The sequence below is a fragment of the Cetorhinus maximus genome, chromosome 18, assembly GCF_964194155.1.
Source record: "Cetorhinus maximus chromosome 18, sCetMax3.hap1.1, whole genome shotgun sequence".
Taxonomy (NCBI): domain Eukaryota; kingdom Metazoa; phylum Chordata; class Chondrichthyes; order Lamniformes; family Cetorhinidae; genus Cetorhinus; species Cetorhinus maximus.
In genome coordinates, this window is record NC_135896.1 from 76,057,423 (window position 1) to 76,074,700 (window position 17,278).

Sequence of the window (17,278 nt, forward strand, 5' to 3'; positions counted from 1 at the left end):
GAAGGTAAGACCCCATGGGATCCAAGGCAATTTGGCAAATTGGATCCAAAATTGGCTTAGTGGCAGGAGGCAGAAGGTGATGGTCAAAGGTTGTCTTTGCGATTCGAAGCCTGTGACGAGTGGTGTACCGCAGGGATCAGTGCTGGGACCCTTGCTGTTTGTAGTGTACATTAATGATTTAGACATGAATATAGGAGGTATAATCAGTAAGTTCGCAGATGACACGAAAATTGGTGGTGTTGTAAATAGTGGGGAGGAAAGCCTTAGATTACAGGACGATATAGATGGGCTGGTAAGATGGGCAGAGCAGTGGCAAATGGAATTTAATCCTGAGCAGTGTGAGGTGATGCATTTTGGGGGGACCAACATGGCAAGGGAATACACAATGAATGCTAGGACCCTCGGAAGTATAGAGGATCAGAGAGACCTTGATGTACATGTCCATAGATCCTGAAGGCAGCAGCCCTAGAGGTAGATAAGGTGGTTAGGAAGGAATATGGGATATTTGCCTTTATTAGCGGAGGCATAGAATATGAGAGCGGGGAGGTTATGTTGGAGCTGTATAAAATGCTAGTTAGGCCACAGCTGGAGTACTGTATGCAGTTCTGGTCGCCACACTATAGGAAGGATGTGATTGCACTGGAGAGGGTGCAGAGGAGATTCACCAGGATGTTGCCTGGGCTGGAAGATTTCAGCTATGAAGAGAGACTGGATAGGCTGGGGATGTTTTCTTTAGAGCCGAGAAGGCTGAGGGGGGACCTGATGGAGGTATATAAAATTATGAGGGGCATAGATAGGGTAAATAGGGAGACACTTTCCCCTTAGCAGAGGTGTCAATAATCAGGGGGAATAGATTTAAGGTAAGGGTCAGGAGGTTTAGAGGGTATTTGAGGAAATATTTTTTCACCCAGAGAGTGGTTGGAATCTGGAACACACTGCCTGAGGGGGTGGTAGAGGCAGGAACACTCACAACATTAAAGAAGTATTTAGATGAGCACTTGAAATGCTACAGCATACAGGGGTACCCGTCAAGTGCTGGAAAATGGGATTGGAATAGATAGGTCCTTGATGGCCGGTACAGACACGATGGGCCAAAGGGCCTGTTTCTGTGTTGTATAACTATATGACTATGTCTCAATTCCATACTCCCGCTGTCTCTCCATACCCCTTGACACCTTTAGAGTCCAGAAATCTATCTATCTATATTCAGTGACTTGGCCTCCATAGCCCTCTGTGGTAGAGAATTCCACAAGGTCACCACCCTCTGAGCAAATTAATTGCTCCGTATCTCAGTCCTAAATGGCCTACCCCATACCCTGAGACTGTGACCTCTGGTTCTAGATCCCCCAACTAGAGGAAACATCATCCCTGCATCCAGTCGGTCCAACCCTGTCAGAATTTTATACGTTTCAATGAGATCGCCTCTCATTCTTTTGAATTTCAGTGAATACAGGCCTAGTCGACCCAATCTCTCTTCATATAGCAGTCCTGCATCCCAGGAATCAGTTTTATGAACCTTTATTGCACTCCCTCTATGGCAAGTATACCCTTTCTTAGTTAAGGAGACCAAAACTGCACAAAATATTCCAGGTATGGTCTCACCAAGGCCATGTACAGCTGCAGTAAGAGATCCTTGCTCGTGTACTCAAGTCCTCTCGTAATGAAGGCCAACAAGCCATTTGCCTTCTTAACTGCTTGCTGCACCTGCATGCTTACTTTCAGTGACTGGTGTACAAAGTCCCAGGTCCCTTTGTACATCAACACTATCCAATCTACCACTGTTTAAATAATACTCTGCCATTCTGTTTTTCCTACTGAAGTGGATAACTTCACACTTATCCACATTATTCTGCATCTGCCATGTATTTGCCCACTCACTCAACTTGTCTAAATCGCCTTGAAGCCTCTTAACAACCTTCTCACCATTCATATTCCCACTAAGTTTCATGTCGTCAGCAAACTTGGAAATATTACATTTGGTTCCCTCATCCAAATCATTGATGTGTTGTGAATAGCTGGGACCCAAGCACTGATCCCTGCGGCACTCCACTAGTCACCACCTGCCACTCCAAAAAAGACCCATTTATTCCTACTCTCTGTTTCCTGTCTGCTAACCAATTCTCAATCCATGTCAATATATTACCCTTAATCCCATGTGCTTTAATTTTGCACACTAACCTCTTATGTGGGACTTTATTAAAAGCTTTCTGAAAATCCAAATACGCCACATCCACTGGTTCTCCCTTATCTATTTTGCTAGTTACATCCTCAAAAAATTCCAGTAGGTTTGTCAAACATGATTTACCTTTAATAAATTCATGTTGACTTTGTCTAATCTCGTTGATATTTTCTAAGTGTCCTGTTATCTCATCCTTTATAATAGACTGCAGCATTTTCCCTACTACTGATGTTAAGCTAACCGGTCTATGATTGCCTGTTTTCTCCCTCCCCCTTTTTTAAAGAGTGTGGTTACATTTGCCACCCTCCAATCTTCTGGGACTTTCCCAGAATCAACAGAATTTTGGAAGATGACAACCAATGCAACCATTATTTCCATGGCCACCTCCTTTAGTACCCTGGGATGTAGATTATCAGGCCCTGGGGATTTAGTGGCTTTCAGACCCATTAATTTCTCCAACACTATTTTTTTAGTAATACTAATTCCCTTCAATTCCCTCTTCTCACTAGACCCTTGGTTCCCTAGTATTTCTGGGAAGTTATTTGTGTCTTCTTCTGTGAAGACAGAACTAAAGTAGTTGTTTAATTGCTCTGCCATTTCCTTATTCTCTATTATAAATACTCCCGTTTTGAACTGTAAGGGACCTACATTTTTCTTCACTAATCTTTGTCTTTTTACATAGTTATAGAAGCTTTTACAGTCAGCTTTTATGTTCCTTGCAAGTTTACTCACATACTCTATTTTTCCCCTCTTAATCAATCCCTTGGTCCTCCTTTGCTGAATTCTAAACTGCTCCCAATCCTCAGGCTTACTACTTTTTCTGGCAACCAAATGTGACTCTTCTTTGGATCCAATACTATCATTAATTTCTTTGTTAGCCATGGTTGAGCCACTTTTCCTCTTGTGGTTTTGCACCAGAAAGGAATGTGTAACTGTTGCAATGAATAAGTTTGTTTCTTAAATATTAGCCATTGCCTATCTACCATCATGCCTTTTAATGAAGTTTCCAAGTCTATCTTAGACAACTCCAGCCTCATAGCTTCATAGCTTCCTTTGTTTAGATTTAGAACCTTAGTTTCGGTTTGGACTACTTCACTTTCCATCCTAATGAAGAATTCTATCATGTTATGGTCACTGTTCCCTAAAGGACCCCGCACAACAAGGTTATTAATTAACCGCTTCTCATTGCACAATACCAAATCTAGGATAGCCTGTTCCCTAGTTGGTTCCTCGACGTACTGGTCTGAAAAAACCATCTCATACACACTTCAGGAATTCATTCACCACAGTATTATTGCTAATTTGATTTGCCCAGTTTATATGTAGATTAAAGTCACCCATGATTATTATAGCACCATTGTTACATGCATCTCTAATATCCTGTTTAATGCCACCCCTTACCTTACCATTACTGTTTGGAGGCTTATAGACAACTCCCACTAATATTTTCCACCCCTTCTTGCTTTTTAGCTCCACCCAGACTGATTCTACATCTAGATTTTCTAAGCCAATATCCTCTCTCACTATTACACTGATTTCATCCTTAACTAACAACGCCACCCCACCTCCTTTTCTTTTTTGCCTGTCCATCCTAAATATCGAGTTCTCTTGGATATTCATTTCCCAACCTTGGTTACCCCGCAGCCATGTCTCCATGATCGCAATGATATCATACTCATTTACATCTATTTGGCTGTTAATTCATCTGCTTTATTGTGAATATTCCATGCATTCAGATACAATGCCTTAAGACTTGTCTTTTTAATATTTTTACATATTTTTTTTTGTACTATGGCCCTATTTGCTGCTAGCCCTTGTTTCCTCTGTCTTCTGCTTTTCCTTTCTACTTTTCTGCCATTCACTCCTATCTTTGGTTCCCTCTCTTTCACCCCACAAAGTCTGCTCAGTAAACTTCCATCAGCAGCAAAATAAACAGAACTCCAATCATGATTCCACTCTCCATTTGTAAGATAATTATGGATGACAAAGGCCACCTAGCCCAGCTCATGGCATTCATCCAAATGACATAAGAACATACATATTAGGAGCAGGAGTAAGCCATTTGGCCCCTCAAGCCTGCTGTGTCATTTGATAACATTGCCTGCCTATTACCAGTGACTACAACTCAAAAGTATTTAATTGGCTGTAAAGCGATTGGGACATCATGAAAGATGCTGTATAAATGTAGGTTTAGTCTTTCTTTCATTACACCTGCATGTAATAAGCAGAGTGGCCGAATCAAAGGTGAAACTGGAGGCCCAATGCTGATTCTCTAAGGATAATTAATCATAGATCAATCAACTGATGTTAGGAAAGTGGCTACATAGAAATCACTACATTTACAAAACAATTCAACTTTGTAGCTAATACAACCATACTATTCTGACTTCTCAGGTGCCAACCCACAATATACCATAAATGGCACCTGCTCCTTTTACGCTAACAACAATATCCCCAGGATTTGTCAGTTAGACATCTACCAGCAGCTCAGGAAAATGTAGATTGAATTGTTGTTCTGAAAGTTTCAGAGAATAATGATACATGGTACATAAATTCAGTACATCTATAACTCAAGATCTGGATTGTTTCCCCTTCCCACAGAAACTGTCATGCAAATTATGTTATACATTGTGAATTTACAGACTACCTGGGGTGAACCTAGGATGGAATAGAGATTTGTAAAACATTCTTTCAAGCAATCTCTTAGGCTGGAATTGTCTGCTCCTGTTGGCAGTGGGCATCATAGTGGGCGTGAGTGGACAATATGGCGAGAAGGCCGAAAATTGGTTTTATGCCGATCGCCATTCCTGCAGGTGACTGAGAGCCAGTGTCGCCGAAGATTGCACATGTCTAGGGAACTGGTTGGTCACATATGCCACCTGCTGCAGGATTTGGTGCCACTGGGACATGGAGCGCATCCACTGCCAGTGGCCATGAAAGTGACTGTGGCGCTCAACTTTCACACCAGTGGCTCCTTCCAGGGCTCCACAGGTGACCTGTGTGGATCTCACAAGCCTCCCCGCACAAGTGTATCCAGGAGGTCATGGATGCCATCATTACAAAGGCACAGAATTTTGGGCATTTCGACCAGGATCAGGCAAGCCAGCAAGCAAGAGCGCTGGAATTTGTGCAGATCTCTGGTTTTCCACAGGTGCAGGGTGCCATCAACTGCACTCATGTGGCGCTTAGATTTCCATGGCAATAAGCAATCAATTACGTCGGCTGCAAGGGCTTCCACTCGCTGAATGTTCAGCTGGTGTGCAACCACCACAAATGCATCCTACATGTCTGCGTACGATTCCCAGGGAGCGTCCATGACTCCTACATCCTTAGCAGGTCTCAGGTCCCTGACATCTTCCAGGGTCCTGAGAGGCTGCAGGGTTGGCTCCTTGCGTCAAGTTCTACCCACAGAGGACGTGGCTGATGACCCCCATGCGGTGGTCTCAGACAACAGCACAGAGACAGTACAATGGGGCTCATGCCGCAACCAGGACCTTGGTGGAGCAAATGTTAGGCATATTGAAAATGAGGTTCCGGTGACTCTACAGGTCCAGTGGAGCACTGCAATACAGTCCCCAGAGTATGTCGTGCATCATTTTAGCTTCGCTGTGCACTACACAACTTGATGATCCAAAAGGGGGGGGATCTGGCTGAGGAGGAGATGGAAGAGCTGCATGTCTCCTCTGATGAGGAGGATGTCGAAGGGGATGATGGTGATGAGGTCCTTGAAGGTGAGGATGCCGGTGATGAAGCCATCACACTCGCCAGACAAGGCAGATGTGATCATGAGGCCTCATAGCCCCAATATTCATGGAGGGTGATGACGAGAATCAGTGAGGACAGTCCTGACATCCTCGCCTTGCATCTGTCAACGTTTGACTCCTGTGTGGCTGATGGCAGTGCAATATCCTCAGTGCTCAGGCTCATGCTGGAGACACAGCAGAGGCCCTAATAGTTGCAAGATTCCAGGAGGATGATCACGACATGCAGTGAGGACACTCCATAGGTTTTTACATTGCCTCTGTGAATGTCGCACTCTTATCTGGCTGAAGGCAGCATGCTTGCGCTCTGTGATCAGGATCATATCATGGACACACAATCATGAAATTTTAAGTGCACCTGATCTTTTGCCAGCCTTCAGCAGCTGACCCTTTCAGGACTCCACCATCACTGGACACAGATGCTGAAGAGATGGGGGGGACAGCCCCACCTCAAAGATGCTGAGAGCACACAGCGAGAATGACGGAACTCTGTGACACCTGCCCGCGACATTCTGGCAGCAATGATAAGCACCATCGAGGTACAGGCATCACTGATGTGTCCAGTGAGTGTGAAGCCAGACCATCACTTTGCTCTGAAGGTTACACACTGCACAGGGAAGAGGCCCTGGTCTGAGACACCTGCCTTTATTGTGCGTAGGAACCAAGGTTTCACATCTGAGTGACACAAACACTGTTCATCATAACAAGGAGCCACAGACAAGGAGACATTCTGGCAGTTTATTTACAATCGTGAACATTGTGTTCAAGTGATTAACACCTATACCCATACAGTGCAACTACATCATCTTAGCCTTCCTAACCCTGTCACTACGTCATGGTGCTCCCCCGACATCCACAGTGGAGGTGGAGGCAACCTGCTGATTGCTACGCCTTGTTGTCTGTGTTGACTTGGGTGGGCATCCTCTGGAGGGCCGAGACCTGGAAGTCCCCGGCCTGTTTTGTGTATCCTGCTGTGGGCCAGTTGCACCCCCCTTGGCTTGTGGAGCTGGAGATAATGGGGTCACAGGAAGAGGGCATTTGCATCGACTGGGCATTCCTGGAGTCACCTGGATGGATGGCCCCGGGGTGTCGGGCTGCTGATCCCTCTCCTTTTGGGTGCCCAACTCCTTGAGGAGAAGGGGAAGCTGCAGTGAGATCGAGCTGCCCCACACCCCTCTTACGTTGGCACTGTTGGAGGCCAGGTAGGGCGTCAGCAAGGGAGTTCAGCCTGCGTAGCAGTGCAGGACAGATATCCTGGACCAAGGTCTCCATGGTGGCCGTCATCCTGCCAGTACTGACCTCAGGGCACAATGAGAATTTGGACTGCTAGTTATATGTTGATTTAAATTCAAAAGAGAATTTTGAGAAGTGTACAATATTAAATTTTGTGGTACTAAACCTCTAAAGTGACCCCCCCCAACCCTCCACCTCATCCTAATGCCCCCACCCCACCCCACCTACCACCCCTGCCAATCCACCTACCCCCCCACAGCCACAACATCCCCCATCCCTTAACCCACCACTCACCCATCCCCAACCTTACCCTTACCCCCTCACACCAACCCCATCCCACCTCCTCCCCAACTACCCATGCCCTTTACCCACTCCACCACTCCCTCAAACCCCCACCCCACCCACCACCCACACCCCAACACACCCCAGCACTGCACCCCCATCCCACACCCCTCCCCTCCACACACATATTGTCCAATTAGCTCCAAAATAGTAACTGCTACTGACCTTCAAGCAGCTTCGTAGTTTTCTGGCGGGCTTTCAAAAAAATATAGGAACCACGAAGTTGCCCAAAGGTCAGCAGCAGTTCCTAATCATAGCAACTGTCAGTGAAACTGACCTGAAAGCTCAAGGTAATCAAGAAGAGTCAGCATGTTTTTGTGAAAGGGAAATCATGTTTAACCGATTTATTGGAGTTTTTTGAAGGAGTAACATGTGTTATGAATAAAGGGGAGCCTGTAGACATACTATACTTGGATTTCCAGAAGGCATTTGATAAGGTGCCACATCAAAGGTTATTACAGAAAATAAAAGCTCATGGTGTAGTGGGTAACATATTAGCATGGATAGAAGATTGGCTGTCTGGCAGAAAACAGAGAGTATGCATAAATGGGTCTTTTTCCGATTTGCAGGATGTGACGAGTGGAGTGCTGCAGGTGTTTGTGCTGGGGCCTCAACATTTTACAATTTACATCAATGACTTAGATGAGGAGAGTGAGGGCATGGAGAGGCAGTAGCATAGTGGTATTGTCATTAGACTGGTATTCCAGAGACCCAGGGTAATGCTCTGGGTCCTGGGTGCGGATCCCACCGGCAGATGGTGACATTTGAATTCAGTACAAATCTGGAATTGATCATGAAACCATTGTCGATTATTGTAAAAACCCCTCTGGTTCACTAATGTCCTTTAAGGAAGGAAATCTGTTGTCCTTACCTGGTCTGGCCTACATGTGACTCCAGACCCACAGCGATGCGGTTGATCCTTAACTGCCCTCTGAACAAGGGCAATTAGAATGGGCAATAAATGCTGGCTTAGCCAGCGACGCCCACATCCCATGAATGAATACATTTTTAAAAATTGCATATGACACAAAGGTAGGTAGGAGAGGAGGTTGTGAAGAGGACATAAGGAGATTGCAAACAGATATAGATAGGTTGAGTAAGTGGGCAAAGATCTGGAGTTTAATGTCGGAAAATGTGAAGTTGTTCACTTTGGCAGGAAGAATAAAGAAGCAGAGTATTACTTAAATGGAGAAAGGCTGCATAATCCCGAGATGCAAAGGGATCTAGGTTAGTAAAAAGTTACTTTGCAGGTACAGCAAGTAATTAAGAAAGTTAATGGTGCTATCCTTTATTACGAAAGGAATTGAAGATAAAAGTAAGGATGTTATGCTTCAGTTATACAGGGCACATCTCGAATACTGTGTGCAGTTTTGGTCTCCTTATTTAAGGAAGGATGTAAATGTGTTGGAAGCGGTTCAGAGGAGGTTTACTAGATTGATACCTGGAATGAATGGGTTGCCTTATGAGGAAAGGTTGGACAGGCTGGGCTTGTTTCCACTGGAGTTTAGAAGGACGAGGGGTGATTTGATTGAAGTGTATAAGATCCTGCACGGCCTTGACAAGGTGAAAGTGGAAAAGATGTTTCCTCTTGTGGATGAGTCTAGCACTAGGGGGCACTGTTTTAAAATTAGGGGTCGCCCCTTTTAGGACAGAGATGAAGAGAGATGATTTTTTTCTCTAAAGGGGTTGTGCAACTTTGGAACTCTCTACCTCAGAAGGCGGTGGAGGTGGGGTCATTGAATATTTTTAAGGCAAGGGTAGATAGATTCTTGTTAGCCAAGGGAATCAAAGGTTATCGGAGGTAGATGGGAATGTAGAATTCGAAACACAAACAGATCAGTCATGAGCTTATTGAATGGTGGAGCAGGCTCAAGGGGTCGAATGGCCTACTCCTGGTCCTATTTCTTATGTTCTTGTCGAATGCCTTTTGGAAATCCAAGTTCACCACATCCTTAGGTTCCCCTTTATCGACCTTGCTTGTTAACTTCCTCAAAAACCTCTAATAAATTAGTCAAATGCAATTTCCCTTTCACAAAACCATGTTGACTCTGCCAACTTGTATTCTGATCTTCTAAATGCCTTTCTATTACCTCCTTACTAATGTATTCTGGCATTTTCCCTATTACAGGCCTATATTTTGCTGCTTTCTGTCTCCCTTCTGCAGTACCCCCAGCGATTACAGTCCCCTCCAAGAGATTATAGTCTCCTCAGAGATTACAGTCTTCCCAGAGATTACAGTCCACTCAGAGATTGTAGAACCACAGAGATTACAGTCTTCCCTGGAGATTACAGCCCTCCCAGAGAATACAGTCTCCCCAGAGATTACAGCTTCTCACTCCAGAGATTACAGTCCCTCAGAAAATACAATCTCCCCAGATATTACAGTCCTCCCCAAACCCTGGAGATTACAGCCTCCAACCACAGAGATTACAGTCCCCTTGGAGGTTACAGCCCACCCAGAGGTTACAATCCCTGGAGATCACAACCTCCCAAAGATTAGAGTCACCCTCCAAGGAGTGCAACACCAGGCCTGTCATACCATCTAACCAAAACCCTGTTTAATGATTTTTATTTTCTCACTATTTTCATACAGACCGACTTGATCAATCCAGAAGATTTCACTGAAGTGGTCTTCAAACAGTTTCTGTCCCACCTGTGCCCAAGGCCTGAGGTTAATCAGATCTTCGAATTGCTGTGAGGCACTTTTTAAAATGTGATTTCTGCAACTTTGTGAAGTCCTTATTTCTGCATGAATCAAAACCCATTTCTTAACAGTACCTTCCCCTGTTTTTATTGTCTGTTTATCTCATGGTTCCACTTGGCCCACTGTATCCCAGGAGGGAGGCCCAGATGGGATGGTGGCCAGAATCAGTGAGAAAGGGTAGCAAGGCATTCAGAGACCCCCCCTTGCATTGACTTCCTGACCAGTGAAACTAAGACAAATTTGGCTGAGTGAGGAGATTCAATGAGTGGAGGGAAGATTATACATGGTTTGTGGGGGAAGATTAAATGGGTGAGTCGAGCCCATGTCAGGTTAGAGTGTACATGGGCTGTGAAAGGAGAATAAATGGGTGGGTATAGTGAGATTGAAAGGAATTTATATGTCCTGTGAAGTAGCAAGCCTGTGGAACAGTAGGTTGAATTCACAGATCTACTTGTCTTTCCAGGGATGTGTTGGTAAAGCCATACTTGACTCGACAACAGTTGTCTACATTTATAAACAAGACACAGAAAGATGCCCGGCTCAATGATTTTTTTTTTAAACCATTGCAATCTGAACAAATCCAGAACTTAATTGACAAATATGAACCTGTCAAAATGAATTCGCACAAAGGTCAGTTCTGTTCATGTATTCTCATTAACCTAGGGTGAAAGCTTTGTTCTATTCATGTATCTTCACTGAGTTAAGTTCAGTTTATCACTGAATCTGAGTGAAAAATCTCCTACAGTTCACCCATTTCTATTTCCTTCTTCTTTAGAAGTGGCTCCATCCATCTTCTTTTCAGTGTTATGCCACTTTGTGTTACAATGTTGAACAAGTTTGGTGTTTCATTCTGAGCTGTGTGCCACTAGTTTCGGTGTAGTGGGTTTGATGAATAGATTCTGCAGGTTTAGGGAAACGTACCTGCTCTCCTTCATTTCTGGAAGGCTGCAGTCTGGGGCTGTCCAATTCTGATCACAGCTGTGGTAACAATGGAGCTTCTGTGTTTAGAGAGAGATTTCAGCCAGGTCCTATTTCATATCACTAACTAGCAATGTCAGGGTGAGACTGGGATCCGTGAGTCCATGATCTGGTGAGACTGAGACCTGGTGAAGCTGGAATCTGGTTTGGCTGGAATCTGGTGACTGAGATCTGATGAAACTGGGATTGGGTGAAGCTGAGATCTGATGAGGCCAAGACCTGGCAAGGCCAGGATCTGGTGAAACTGGGTTGCTTTTCATGGCTTGAAACATACCAGCACCCAACTTCTAGGATCAGCCCTTATATTGACAGCTGTCTCAGCTCATCTGCTGCTGAAACCCTCATCCATGTCTTTGTTACCTCTAGACTTGACTATTCCAATGCACTCCTGGTTGGTCTCCCACATTCTACCCTCTGTAAACTTGAAGTCATTCAAAACTCTGTCCATGTTCTAACTTGCACAAAGGCCTGTTCACCTGTCACACCTGTGCTCACTGACCTACATTGGCTTCTGGTTAAGCAACATCCCAATTTTAAAATTCCACCTTATTTTCAAATCTCTCCATAGCCTTGCCCTTTCCTATCTCTGTAACCTCTTCTAGCACTGGAGCTCATTGTGATGTCCACAATTCTGGCCTCTTGAGCACTCCTGAATTTAATCACTCCACCATTGGCCATGTCTTCAGCTGCCTCAGCCTTAAGCTCAGGAATTCGCTCCCTAAACCTCTCCGCCTCTCTATCCCATTTTCCTCCAATAAAAGGCTCCTTACAACCTACCTCATTGACCATCTGACCTAATGGACTGGATTTTATGGAAATGCCGCAGCTCCCACCACCCCCAACACCCATCCCCACCCCATCAACAACTGACGGCTGCCCCACAGCAATTTCACGCAGGGAGCAGTGCTAATTGCTTTAAGGTGAGGCTTCTGGCCCTTTCTCAGAATATAGTCTCGCCAGCTGGGAGCAGTGACCACTGCTGTGATTACAGGTAGTTCCACCATGTCAAAGAGCACAGGTAAGCCTGGGTTTGAGGGGTTTCAGCATGGGGGTGGGAGGGAAGTGGGCTGTGTTCAAGAAGCCAGGAGAAAGGTTAAGATGGGGTGGGGACTGACCTTAAAGGGGGGAGGCATGCCTCTGATTGGCCAAGAGAACCCCCATAAGAGATCCCCGTGCCTTGCCTGACACCAGCCCAGGCAGCCAAATCTGCTGGGCTTCCCACAAGGCGTGGGCCTTCCCTTGCCATGGGTAAAATATCAGCGAAGGCGGGATAAGATCCATAAGTGGCCATTAATTGGCCACTTAAGGGCCTCAATAGCCCAAAGGTCAGCAGGCTAGCTCAGTTGGCTAGATGGCTAGCATGTGGATCAGATTAATGGCAAGCGCACAGGATTCGATTCTGGTTCCAGCTGAGGTAGACTTGGGACCTGCCTCCTCACCCTATAGACAGTAAAAAATCACATGGTAACAAAGCATTTTGTTATGGTTTGGCAAATAATTACCAAGGACCTGCTTTCAGGCAGAGAACTAAAGAAGAAGAATGCATGAAAAATGCTATGGGACATTTTATTACATTATTGGCACTCAATAAATTCAAGTTGTTGTTGCAGAGGGATATCAGGGAATGAGAGAGCAATGAGAGGGGTATGAGGGATTGAAAAAGGATGAAAGGGCTATAAGTGAGTGAGTGGGGAATGAGAGGAGTACAAGAGAAGGGATGGGGTGTGACAGACCCGTAGTGAGAGGTATGAGGTTACTGTCATAAACACTTGCTTGATGACCATTAAACTGTCCTTTTACAGTTAAATTTGGGGACAAATATTTGAGTAAATTCCCCTGGATTGTGCAGCTGCCAGGGCCTCTGGTTTGGGCTCACTAGAAGCTGTTCGACACAGCTCACTCCCTGGCCTAATACTCTTTTGGTTCCTTCACAGGTCACATATCTCCAGAGGGGCTGATCTGGTATTTGTCTGGTCCAGAGAACAGTCTGCTATACCCAGAGAGGCTGACGGTATATCAGGACATGACGCAGCCTCTGTCACATTACTTCATCAACTCCTCTCACAACACCTATCTCACTGGTAAAAACATGGGAGGACACAAATAGAAACTGAAAGGGGAGGGGCTGGGGAGTGTGTCTTTGTCATGTGGTGTAGGTACACTCACAGTGCAGTTAGGAAGGGAGTTTCAGGATTTTGATCCAGCCACAGTGAAAGGAACAATAATATAGTTCCAAGTCAGGACGATATGGAACTTGGAGGGGAACTGCAGCTGGTGGTGTTCCCATGCGCCTGCTGCATTCGGGCTACAAAGGGCATGAATGAGGAAGATAGTTAAATACAATGGCACTACTTTGTGCTGAAAAACATTTTAAGGGCAAAACTTTAATAGATAAAAAGTGGTCCAGCAATTCGAGCTGAAGGCCAAGAGTTGAATTATGAATGGGCCATTATTTTTCACTGTTTGTCCACTGTAGCTTCATTGGCGAGTACATTAACACGTTCCTGAGTATGTACACTCATTAATAAATATGAATACACATTTATAAATATGTACACTCATTGAATATATTTACGTTTAGATGAGTACATGTGTTCATGCATATGGAGACTTGCTGGTGAATATATACGCATATGAATGAATATGCATACACATTCATGAATATATGTTGAAGAATACTCATTGAAGAGTACAAACTCTCATAGAATATGAATATATATTGAAGACTAAATGTACTCATTGATGAATATGTCCATCATTGATGAATATATGTACTCATCAATGAATACATGTATACACTGATGAATATGTGCATCATTGATGAATATGTGTACATATTGATGCATATGTGTACTCATTGATGAATATGTGCCTCATTGATGAACATGTGTACTCATTGATGAATATGTGTACTCATTGATGAATATGTGTACGCATTGATGAATACATACATCATTGATCAATATGTGTACTCATTGTTGAATATGTGCCTCATTGATGAACATGTGTACTCATTGATGAATATGTGTACTCATTGATGAATATGTGTACGCATTGATGAATACATACATCATTGATCAATATGTGTACTCATTGTTGAATATGTGCACCATTGATAAATCCGCACACTCATCGAAGATTTTGTACATTAATCAAGGAATTCTTACCCTCATTGGGCATTTCTATCTTTGATGTTGGTCCTCTCTGCTTTCCATTTCAACCCTGTTAGCTGGCCAGTTCTCTGGGATTTCCTCCCCAGAGATGTATCGCCAGGTCCTCCTCGCTGGCTGTCGTTGTTTGGAGCTTGACTGTTGGAAAGGACGGCCGCCAGATGAAGAGCCAATCATCACGCATGGTTTCACTATGACAACAGAAATTCTCTTCAAGGTAACCTAATGAATTCTACACTTGGTAAGAGGACTTGGCAAAAACTGAGAGATTGTTTTATCGAGGTGATGGCTCAAGCCAGATGTGTTTTGATGTTATTGACCTTGTTGTGTAGATTCATTGAGACATGTGAATCCCCCACCAACTTTCCTCTCTCTCTGTTGGATATGGTTTTCAGCACTCAGCATCTTCTGACAGTGGTCTGAAATCAGGAATGAGTCCTGCCTGGTCTCTGCAGTGGAATTGTGCTGCTCCGAAAAGAATTGAGGCACTTCCCATGGGTTTCTGAGGTTCTTTAGTAAGATGCAAAGAGAGACTCCCCCAATGCACTGGTTAATGTAGCAAAGGCCAGGTCTGAGTGTGAGATCACCGTGTAGCTGATCTACCTGACCAGATTATCAGATCAGTAACCCAAGAATTGGTTCCATTCAGGTATTTAACCAGCAAAGCAAAACACTTAGAACAATATTAAAATTATAATACATAGTAAAAACCAAATTATAACCAAACTGTGTAAACCTGTGGCTGCCATTTAAACTATTACTAAAACCCTTCAATTAATGATGGTGGCACCAAAATAGTGTTAATAGTTCATAAACTAGTGTTGGTCCCCATAAGCTAGTCTTAACATCACACATACTGGTGTTAACGGCACACAAATTAGTGTTAGTGCCCAGACACTGGTGTTAACGGCACAAAAACTAGTGTTAACGGCACACAAACTAATGTTAACAGTACACAAATTAATGTTAACATCACACAAAATTAGCATTTAATGCCCATAAACTAGTGTTAACGTGATGTAAGCTTCTATAATGTTCATTCAAATTTGTGTTTATATGTCCAAAACTGGTGGTACAATAATTCCGACCTAATGCACACTTGAATATATCTGCATGTATTAGCACACATGGGTGTGCACAAGCAGGCACACACGTTCACCCGTGCAGGCATAATCACATACATTCACACAGATACACGAGCAAACACGTATACATATGTCCAGACATGCACAAATACACCAAAATATGAGTACATGCATGTAGATGTGTTAGTTTGTGTGCCATTAATGTCAGTTTGTGTGCCTTTAACACTAGTTTGTGTGCTGTTAACATTAGTTTGTTGACGCCAACTCAAGTTTGTGTGTTCTTAGCACTAGTTTGTGGGCACTAACATTGATTTGTGTGTCATTAACGCTTGTTTGTATGCTGTATGGGGTATTGGGGTATAAGGGGCAATGGCGGTCAAGGTATAGATCAGCCGTGGTTTAGCTGAATGGTGGAACAGGCTGGAGGGGAGGAACGGCCTTCTCCTGTTCCTATGAAGGCCTATGACACCCTATGAACTGATCAATACAAACAATCTCAGAATGTAAATCAGCTGACAAACGGCACTTGTTTACTGGAAATGAATATGTTATTTGATGTTTTCTGTAACAGGATGTGATCGAGGCTATTGCAGAAAGTGCTTTCAAAACCTCCCAGTACCCAGTTATACTGTCCTTTGAGAACCATGTTGACTCGTAAGTGAATTCGACTTTTTGAAAAGATTAGAAAGTGAACAGAAGTGCAAGGTGGAAATTCCCGACAGTGGGAAGGGGAGTGGGGATCTCCAGAATGCCAATTGTAACTGTGACAGAGATCCCACTCCCATGTGTCTGAGCTTTTCACAAATGTTACATCAAAGTTACGGCAGTTGGTCAAGAAAACACTCCCAAAAGTTCCTGCCGTTTGAGCCTACTCAGGTACTCCACTCATAGGCATTTATTGGGTGAAGCCAATTGCTGACTGGTTACTCCAGATCTCTGCCCATTTCACATCCCATGCAATGTCCAGGTTGGGTTCCATACTAGTGGCAGAAATGCCATGGTTTAATGTTAATTTAATTAAAATTAGTGCATGATAATGTCTTTTAGATGCCCATCCAATTGCCTGATTCATGCCCCGTATGGTGTGGTAGCCTAGCAACTGTAGCATAAGGGCGTTCGGCATCACAAGGATGAAAATGGGACTGGAGAACAGTACTGTCCACAGTATGATGTAGAGAGTCCTGTGATAGTAGACAGGGGGCAGAGTGGTGTAGGGAGAGCCTGAGAGAAGTCAGCATGGAGATAGTACCTAGTTAGGGCTATACCTTGGAGATATGTATATAATTGTGTGTAAACAATAAACGGTTTACGTTCAACCACAAAGCCTTCAGACCTCTTAGTGAGACACCAAACAATCTTACAACAGCAACAACAGAAGTTGTGAGTTCAAATTCTGCCAAGGCAAGTGTGAAATTGTATTCAATAAGTATGGTCATTTATCGCCAGAAAATTAAGTATGGAATGAACAAACTTACACTTCTGTGACGTTTTTCCCAACATCAGGACACCCCAAAACACTTTATGCACAATGAAGTACTTTTGAAGCATAGTCACTGTTGATATATAGTCTGAGCTTTTCACAAATGCTCCCTCAAACAGACTTGAGATAATGATCAGATAATCCTTTTTTAGCCATGTTGGTTGAGGGATAAATGTTAGTCAAGACATCGGAAACAACTTCCTTGCTCTTCTTTGAAATGGTGGCTGGGGATCTTCTAGGAGAGGGCAGATGTTTCAACTAAGAGATGGCACCTCTGGAAGTGCTGCACACCCTCAGTACTGCATTGGTAATGTCAGCCTAGATTGTGTGTTCAAGCCTCTAGAGT

The 17,278-nt window shown here is 44.0% G+C and overlaps 1 protein-coding gene across 1 annotated transcript in view; it reads left to right on the top strand.

The window, feature by feature from the left end:
* The window catches only part of LOC144693541 (1-phosphatidylinositol 4,5-bisphosphate phosphodiesterase beta-2-like), a 151,285-nt gene that overhangs the window by 45,855 nt on the left and 88,152 nt on the right, over positions 1-17,278 (top strand). The window contains exons 8-12 of the mRNA XM_078563385.1: positions 10,109-10,209; positions 10,665-10,849; positions 13,132-13,278; positions 14,427-14,584; positions 16,024-16,106. Of these exons, the coding sequence (XP_078419511.1) occupies positions 10,109-10,209; positions 10,665-10,849; positions 13,132-13,278; positions 14,427-14,584; positions 16,024-16,106 (674 nt within the window). The remainder of the gene's footprint in view (positions 1-10,108; positions 10,210-10,664; positions 10,850-13,131; positions 13,279-14,426; positions 14,585-16,023; positions 16,107-17,278) is intronic.